At 35.4% G+C, this 9,583-nt stretch overlaps 1 protein-coding gene across 1 annotated transcript; it reads right to left on the bottom strand.

Moving 5' to 3' along the window:
- Positions 1-1,279: 1,279 nt before the first annotated feature.
- Positions 1,280-8,812, bottom strand: LOC125032823 (serine/threonine-protein kinase Nek7-like). Its single transcript, XM_047624208.1, is given in 6 exon segments — positions 1,280-1,369; positions 2,341-2,543; positions 3,483-3,702; positions 7,079-7,198; positions 7,200-7,342; positions 8,654-8,812. Coding segments are annotated over 5 exon segments (747 nt in total). The 5' UTR covers positions 7,314-7,342; positions 8,654-8,812.
- Positions 8,813-9,583: the final 771 nt, after the last annotated feature.

The raw sequence follows: 9,583 nt of genomic DNA, 5'->3' as shown, positions 1-9,583 counted from the left end.
AGAGAGAGAGAGAGAGAGAGAGAGAGAGAGAGAGAGAGAAGAGAGAGAGAGAGAGAGAGAGAGAGAGAGAGAGAGAGAGAGAGAGAGAGAGAGAGAGAGAGAGATGAGAGAGAGAGAGAGAGAGAGAGAGAGAGAGAGAGTCAGAGAGTCAGAGAGTCAGAGAGTCAGAGAGTCAGAGAGTCAGAGAGTCAGAGAGTCAGAGTGTCAGAGTGTCAGAGTGTCAGAGTGTCAGAGTGTCAGAGAGTCAGAGAATCAGAGAATCAGAGAATCAGAGAATCAGAGAATCAGAGAGACAGACAGACAGAAAAGAAACACAAAGAAACAGAGCAACAGCAAGAGATCACAACTGAACAACAAAAAATGAAAAAAAAAAAAAAAAATGTCAACCACAGAAAATAAGAGAATGGAGAATAATTTTCTGTGAATGTAGAACTTGATTAAAACCCACAAAATCTAGGCACTTACTCAATAGCCTATGGAAAGCCACCCACAAAATTTAATTACAACCTTCAGTAACTTCTCGTGAGCCTGTTGACAAAACCGGTATGACCTAACTAACGCATAACCCGGTTTGTCGAGGAAATACAAGACCATTCTTCCCTAAAACCTACCAGCCCTATGGCTCATATTCAGAAGTCAAAGAAATGGATATTACTAGAATATCTTTTGATTTTCTTCTTGGCATTTTGGCAAACTACTGTCATGTATTAATAATTCCTTATGCATCTTTTACTAAATCATTTACCTCAAAAATAATAAAAAGGGAAGTTTTGGAAAATATATACAACAGGTGGGCATCAGTCAATAACTGTCTTATTATCACTCTCAGTTCTCCTGTAGACTTACAAAAGATATCAGGATATCATTATAGTAAATCATTTTCTGGAAATATATTTTGCCTAATAAATATATTCAAAACCTTATGACATATAAATTCCTTCACTCCATTTTAAAAATGTTATGAATAATGCATAAACAAGATTACATATAAGGGACATGTGATTGCTCTAAACCCATCTTTACAACAATATGAGAATTGTCAGCTTTTTTTCATATCAGTGCTTTTTTTGCATCACATAAGCTAAAGACCTTAATTTCTATTTTTTCTAAAATTAAAATGAAACACACACTATATATACTCTGTCCAAAAAATTACCCCATCTCTCACCATCAATGCATTTCTATTTGCTTAACTCCAGTGTTTTAAGAGCTCAACAGATCTTTTAGATAGTTTGCTGGTTGGTTGGTAAAATTTTGATGTTTTAAGCTTGAATTCAGATCAGCACAGCTCTGCTTTGGCCTTCAAGTTGGGAGGTAATGTTGCAGCCTCCAAGTCAGTATTGTTATTCATATATTCTCTTTCAGAGGACTGTTTAATGAACAACTTGGTCATTCCTGAATAAACCTCATAGCATGTTTTAAACTATATGTTACCTGCCTGGCTGTATGAGTTGGTGTCCAATTCTGTCTAAACTATCATGACTTGTGGCTTGTCAACTAAAATTTTGAGGCGATTCATTAACTAGTCCAAAAGTGCTCTATTGTTCAAGGTAAATTTCCATTATATCACATAATTGTCAAGGTTGTAGGGGGTACAGCAAAGTCATACCAGTAATACCAGTTTTCTAAATAGAAGGGATCACACTTTGATTGCAGTGGCCCCACTCATTAACCCGAAGTCTTTGGGGGAAATGTTGTGTTTATCATAGAATTGTTTTGTGAAATGTCTCTGCACATAGATAACTCTGCATGTGCTTAGCCACAAAGTTTACAGGGATGAGGTAAAATTCTTGTCGTAGTTAGCCTTACACTTGTAATTCAGCTCTTGAACTGTAACTTCATTCCCTTCAAAGTAAATATTTCTATGTTATTCTGCCTGACATATGTTCTCCAGGTGGAGGTGAAAAAGAGACCTGAGAGTAATGGATGGTATTATAATCATTGCGCATTGGTGGCCGTATGGCAAGTCTAGCAGTTTGTGGTATTTAGTTTTGAACAAGGGCCTCATGCTGCCCTATTTTTGCTTACAGGGCAAGTATGGGAAAGTTTTTCTTTTTGCAAAAAATCTCTAAAAGTCTCCACACCTAATTAATTTAATAATTTTCAAATTTCTGACTTAAAATTCCTATTGAAATTAAATAAATATAATTCTATTTGTGATAGTTAAAGACAAATTACCTTAAATATTTATCTTTTACTTATAACTGCAAACACTAATCATTCCTATAAAAGTTACAAAAGAAATAAAGAAATTCATATTTTTTCTTAATATGAATTTTTGGAATTAACTTTCAAAAGCTAAAATATTATCCCGAAGAAAAATCTCAGTAGCATAATTACCTCGTACAGCAGACATCCAAGAGACCATATATCACTCTTAAAGTTGTAGCCATGCTCATGAATTCTCTCTGGGCTCATGTAGTATGGAGTGCCAACGAGAGAGTGTGCTGCCGTGGTCTTTGAGCTAAAGAATCTGCCGAGCCCTAGATCTCCCAACTTCACTATGCCTTGTGCTGTGATGAAGACATTAGCTGGCTTGATATCTGCAAAAATACGGACACTATTAATCAACTTTTATCTTTATTCTCTTTCATACATAACCAGGAGGGATGAAAATGCTAAAGAGGACAAGGAAAGTGTAAAATGTACTAATTTTTAATTTTGGTTTCTTAGTACTTGAAAACAAGAATCTACTGAACTTCAAAAATATTTGTTACTAATGAATAATCAATATGGGAGTTATGTCTTACAATTCATAATAAACTTGCATGAATGAGGGTTATCAATACAATAAGGATATTTTTCTTCTTCAATCTTTATCAGTTATCATCACTCTAATACATTAGGTAAACCTCACTGCTCATAGTTCTTAATAAAATCTTGTTGTATAACCCTTCATTATCTTAGGGAATTATACTGTCCCCAAGATAATAATATTCTGAGACATACAAGCTTACTGACTTTGTCCCAAATATTAATAAGCAAATTTCTTATAAGCAAATAGTTACCTCCAGCATAAAATTCAGTGTCTAACCATTTACATAATTGTTCTTTTCCATTTATCAACTCTATAGGTATTTTATAGGGAAATCCCTGACATTCTGTACATTTCTAATATTTTTGGCTTTACAAAAAATACAAAGGATACTTTGAAATCTAAAAATACATTATTTGTGCATATATCAGTTGAAAAAAAATAGAATGCATCTAGATACAATTATTTTGGGGAGAAATGATGACATAACCAAACATGTTGCCACATTCTTATTTTTTATAAATTAATCTTTACAATCCATTGCTAATATATGTGTTGGTAACTGATCAGCAAGGATGGCTGAAATTTTGGTCAAAATTCATCATTAAACAGTGTATGTCAAATATCATATTAGATAATGTTTGAAGAAAGGACTGACAATAAATGTTAGTTAAAAAGAGGGTGTCTTGACAACTAATTACTGATTTATAACAAAAAATATAATTACCCCTATGCATTATCCTCTTCGAGTGCATGTGATCGAGGGCAGAACACAACTGCACAAAGTATTTCCATATTGTCCTCTCTGGTATCAAACGCTGCTGCTTACGGAAGTGTCGAATCATACGAGATAGATCTCCAGCATCAGCCAACTCAAACACGATGTTGAGTTCATTGTCTTCAATGAAGGATGCAAGATAGTGGATGATGTTGGGATGATTCAGTTTCTGCAAAAGAATATATATGTATAAATATACAATTTGCATAATCTCAAAGGCTTTTGTAACACCTGTAAATGCAAACAACTATATGTATTACACCATTCTGCTGAAGATATACTGACACTGTATTTAAGGGTAGATAGCATATTTCATAACATATCTTTAACATAACCTTATTATAACTAATCATAAATGTTTGCAAGTGCTTGGAAAAAAGAAAGTTTATCACAGTAAATGGATACTTCCAAAAAAATGGTTAAGAAATAGGATGCCCAATTAACACAGTTCAGGAGCTCTACCATGAAAGCCACCAGTCCCTGGTTTTTAGAATGTCATCACAATTAATGAAAGAAAAGTGTTAGTTAGATAGTTAGCAGTAGTCAATAGCCATTATAACATACATTCATATTCTAAGATGTATGTACATGCCAACAAAACCTAGTCTAGGCCTATGACATGATGTGTCATGGGTCTGCATCCAGCTTGCCTCTAATTTAATGAAAGCTATCTAGTTTACCAGTAACTTCCTTAAATGCAATCAACTGATCCCAATAAAACCTTGATACCAGGAAACATGTATCAAAACATGCAAGGATAGTGTTAATAACATTGCTCTTTTACAAAAGCCTGGCAACACTGAATAATAGCTACATAATCTAAAAATCTACATATTTAGTTCTATCTTCTGCCTACATCAAACCAAGCCCACAGAACATGCAACTCATAATAAAGTAACATGATGTGCAATCAGTTGGTCACATGCTATACTGAAACAGATGTCAGCAGGTACAATTTTCTAATGTGAATAAAAAAAAATGTCTTTTTTTAACCCTACATCATAACTAGTAATATTTAATTCACACCTAGGTAAGGACAACTGACATAAAAATGTCTTGCAGTTTTATTTGTACGTTTACATATCTGGGTTGGGAAAAAGTTACCAGAAAGCCTTATCCCTTCTGAGAACCAAAACAATGCCTCTGTTGAATGTAGTTAGTAAAATCAGAATCTTGGACCTCATATGATCAATCCTTACCCTTTGTAAACTCTATTTCACACCCCCAACAAATCTTTTCTTTAGTATTACCAACCATTTTTATAAGAAATGAACTTCTCAAAGACATGCCTTTTCATGAGGGTTGTACTATGCACTCTAGCCCAGGAGTCCACAAACTTTTTAGACCACTGACCCCCTCATGGAATCCTTGATTTCTCATCGAGCACCAGGCATAATATAAGTAATAAGTAAGTAGATGTGCTGTTTCCGTATACAATAGTGAGGGGATCTACATACTAAACCCTACTTTTCCTATACATCATGTACCCTTTTGAACCTCCAGGCAGTTATCAACCCATTGGATAGAATAAATAATGCAAAATACACCAAATGTTGGACTTGACGCTGAATCTTTAACATAAGTTAGTATGACATATTTTAATCTGTGAAAATTATGTCAAATATTCTGAATTGAAAAAGCATTTCAGTAATATCACTGCAACTGTTAGGTAAACCTATGACACAAAATACCAACTGGATTAGGATGGGTTTGGCTTACAAGTAGTTGATGTTAAAATCCAAAGCCATTTTGTATCTGGCACAAAAACTGCCACATCTCAAATGGGTGTAAATGAGTACTGGACTGTTGTAACATTCTGCACTCTTCAATACTGGGGGTAAAACTAACAATAGAACAGCACTGCAATTCATTGTAACAAATTTCAGATGGTTATAATATAAACACTTGTGATGCTATTGTTATTCCATGAAGGTGCATCTATTCTTAGAAGCATGAAAAATCATTTCCCCTTTGATGCCAGAAAATACTTGTCCAGTTGCCATAAAATAGCTTAAAGGTATCCTTCAGTAAAAACTAAACTCTGAGATTTGCATCAATAAAGTTTAAGAACTTACAAGAATTTAAGTAATTTACACATTTTACATAAAATTATAGATTTTATGTAACCTATAACATTAAATATCACAATGCACTGATCTTAATGCATCTTTTTGTGAAATTTAGTGCCATTTGTTTAATCATAATTTACATGATGCCCTTTCAAAATAATAATGACATTGCACTCTTCTAAATCTTCCGTACATGTTTATTTATATAGGTACAAGGCATGAAATACACACAAATGCACAAATATGAGGATAATTTCATACGGGTGTTACCCCAATTTTCTAAAGCCCTAATTCTGTTTAACAAAGAGACTGCAATCATAAATCAGGGGCCAACATAATACTATTTAGCTAAAAAAAATGTAGTTAGTAGTTAGCAAACATCTGCATAACTAAAGGACTTTCCTCCCATAATAATGTAACTTGCACATGCACACACTATATTTCCATCACACACCACTAAACTATCCTTACCAATATGACTTGTGCAGGGGTTGCTAATTTACATTGTTCAGACAGGATTTCCCCAGGCCATACAGGGCCATGTGACAGGGAGTGTACACAGTCAGCTGCTTGAGTGAGAAATTAGAGGTGCAGGAAACATACATTTACCTCACTTTCAAGAAATGTAGTTTAAAACTAGCTTTAAGCCTACTTTTGTGAGGTAGTTTCACCTCCTCAGTGACTATAGCCAAGGCCAAACAAGCAAACAATTGTCTGGCACACACAACTAAGGCAGCCTCAAGAGCACATGGCATGATTAGATATCATTTGGCATAAGTGGAATTTTCACTATAACATGATAGGAAATCACATGGCATAAGTGGGTCAAGTATACCGAGTATTAGCATAGCCATTCCTTGGAAAAGGATATTGTGCTCTAATAAATGTATACAACAATATCTCTGAGTATATGGCTGAAAATCTGAAAAATTACAATATCATTTGCTGGTCAACTAAGAAGTTCTAACACAGTCATGCAAGAACAGACTATGTTCCTGCCAAGCAAATGACATCACTTGTCATATCAGTTCACTTTTGTCCAACTAGTTCTATGATTACTCGAAAGCACAATATATACAGGAAGATTCACTTCTTGCAAGATGTCCATGCGATTCTCATACAATAGTGCTGCACAGTTTGTGATCTTAATTTTTTTTCTAACCATAACAAGAAATATTATGTAAGATTAAACTAATAGTTCAAAAATTGAATTCTTACAAAATTTACCCAATAGCATATATCCATATCAACACTAAATAAGACATCAGCATATACAGATGTCACAATGTTAATAATTTCAAGTGAATGTCTGTCCATCCACAGGGGAGGCTGTACAGAGAAATGATGGACTGAGAACTCATTTAAATTTTCTACCTTGGGTTTCAATCATTTTTTAAATATTTTTATGAGGCAAAAACTCCAAAAACAGCCCCCAAAATCAATATGCTAGTTATGCCCCTGCATACTGTTACGTACCTGTAATAGATTAATTTCTTTCATGCAATCTAATCTTGCTTTTGAATCCATCATCTCGAAGATCTGGACTTTTTTCAAAGCTACCACAGCCTGGTCGATCTTGCATCTTGCTCGGTGGACCTACACTGAACTGGCCCTTTCCTATCTTCTTCTCAAACTCGAAATTAGCAAGCGTGCCATAGATGGATTCACTTGAAGAGAGCTTGATCAGCTCAGAGGCATTGTCATCCATCATGTATGGTTAAAAACCATACATAAACGTTCCTGAAAAAAAAAAAAACATTCATTAATAAAAGAGATAAAGCAAATATACAAACACTAGATGAGCTGTTCTGCTTTATATCAGAAATACATAATTAATTTTGCTGTCCTTCTGTCTCTCTCCCTCACAAACCAGAATGTATTTGGAGGATGTAAAGAGTGAGATATTTCTTTTAATTCATTTAAAAAATGCAGAACTGATTAGTTACTGTGTATATAAACATTACTGTTGAAGTAGATAAAAAAAATAAACATTTTTACAACTATTAGTAGTACTAATTATCTTATATCAAAAATTAGGTCAATAACAAAAATGAGACTGTCAATAATGATAATGAAAGTACAGGAAATAAACACTTTTTTTCAGGAAATTCAAGGAACAGGGTAAATACCCGAGGCCAAGTAGGCTTCAAGTGATTCCGTGGTGCCTAAGCATCAAGGTATAAAATGAGGAATAAACACGGAGGAAATAAGTTACTGTATGTGGTTACACCGATGTAGACAAAGTGACTGACCCGCCAACTAGCATTCAGCTCTCAAACCAATGGCTTATGTCAAGTATTGCCAAATTCAGTCTGCGGCACACAGGACTCACAGGCACAGTCAGCTGCCCTAGATTTTGTCCGTTGCTTAAATATTTGTAAGAGGGAGGTACATAAAACAAAGGTACAGGTATATTTCCTTCATTATTGTTGTTATTCCTTACTTGTGCCGATTAATCCATATATCAGTTAAAATAGCTCTTGTTTTGTCTTTCTTTTTGGGGCTCTCTGACACTTATGTCAAATAACTTGGTTCTATTTTGTTTAGGATGGATCTACATAGAAGGCAAGTTTCTCAGCTTTATTTGCTCTGTTGTTTGTAAGTATTTTCCTTACAAAAGATGGCTGTTTACCGTTACTTCCTGCTTTATGACAGTCCCTGCATTTTTCCCATAATAGTGCAATGACTATGTAAATAAATACCAATATTAACAATAACATTACTATACAATAACCATTACAAAAAATAAAGTTGCAAAAGATGCAAATCCAATATATTTATACTGCCCAATAATTATAAGAATAAAAACACCTTATTTGAAGATGCTGCTTAACTAAAAATATATATAACAATAATAATAACACAGTAAGGAAAAACTAAAATACTGTGATATTGGCATACCCTTGTTATGTCTTCTATCTCAATAAGCAAGACTCGCGCGGCCTCACGAAGCCACTAAGGTGTTATCAAGCTCACCAAATAAATGGACACGAAATACAATCTAATTTCGCCATCAATCTAAGCAGTAATTGCGGAAACCCGAGTCCCAACCTCCACTCCGGCCGCGTCTCCGCCAAGGCACTGAATGAAACCCACTCGCCTCGACGACCTCTTCGGTCGACACTGTGCCCATGCCCCTTGAAAGTGGCCCACGACGATGGCGAGAGACGAAACGGACTATGTAAGCTTGTGTATAAGGAATATTTTACTGGGAGCTACAAAAAAAGGGCGATGGGATCATTTTACCTTCAATGCCTCGGTGGATCGCTACTGCTGACACCTTAACTGTCATAAAATTCTCTTATTCCAGGTGACAGCCCATGCACGGGCCACTTTTCGGTGTCGGTGGCAGTGGCAGACCGACTGCGGGAATTGCTGTGTGTGCTGGGATTTTGTGTGTAATGAAATGGTTACGCGAAGTCTTATCGACTGTGAATTATTGATAAGCGAAGTAGAGAAACGGCCAGCCCTGTATAACTTCCAACTGAAAGAGTATAACGATAAGAATTTAAAGGAGAAATTGTGGACTGAAGTGTGTGAGGCGCTTGTTCGTGGCTGGCATGACCTTTCACCGGGGGGGGAAGAATGACACAGGTGGGGGCTTAATATTACAAGGTAAACATTCCAGTAAATTGCTGAGTATGTATTATGAATTAAAAGGATGCACTAAATTCCAAGAATTAGACCATGAATGAACATTTCGGCGTGACGTCACCTAAGGCGAAACCACTATAATCCGGAATAAAAAAAAAAACACACACAAAAGCTGTGCGTCTCCTGTACTAATGAATTGAGTATGGTTTAACGGGTTTCGGTAACTACTGTATAATTGCAATAATTATTAGTCGTCCTAGTCGTATATACAAAGCTTGCAATGCTACCGTTCCCTAGAACAGCACTGCCAGACGTATATGTCTCCGGAAAGCATTATTTTGGCCGGGTCGCGAGAAGTTCTCAGAGAAGGAGAGGACCTTTTGACAA

This window comes from Penaeus chinensis, chromosome 15 (assembly GCF_019202785.1).
Source record: "Penaeus chinensis breed Huanghai No. 1 chromosome 15, ASM1920278v2, whole genome shotgun sequence".
Classification (NCBI taxonomy): Eukaryota; Metazoa; Arthropoda; class Malacostraca; order Decapoda; family Penaeidae; genus Penaeus; species Penaeus chinensis.
Note: the sequence above shows the minus strand (reverse complement) of the source record. Positions and strands in the feature narration are given on the sequence as shown.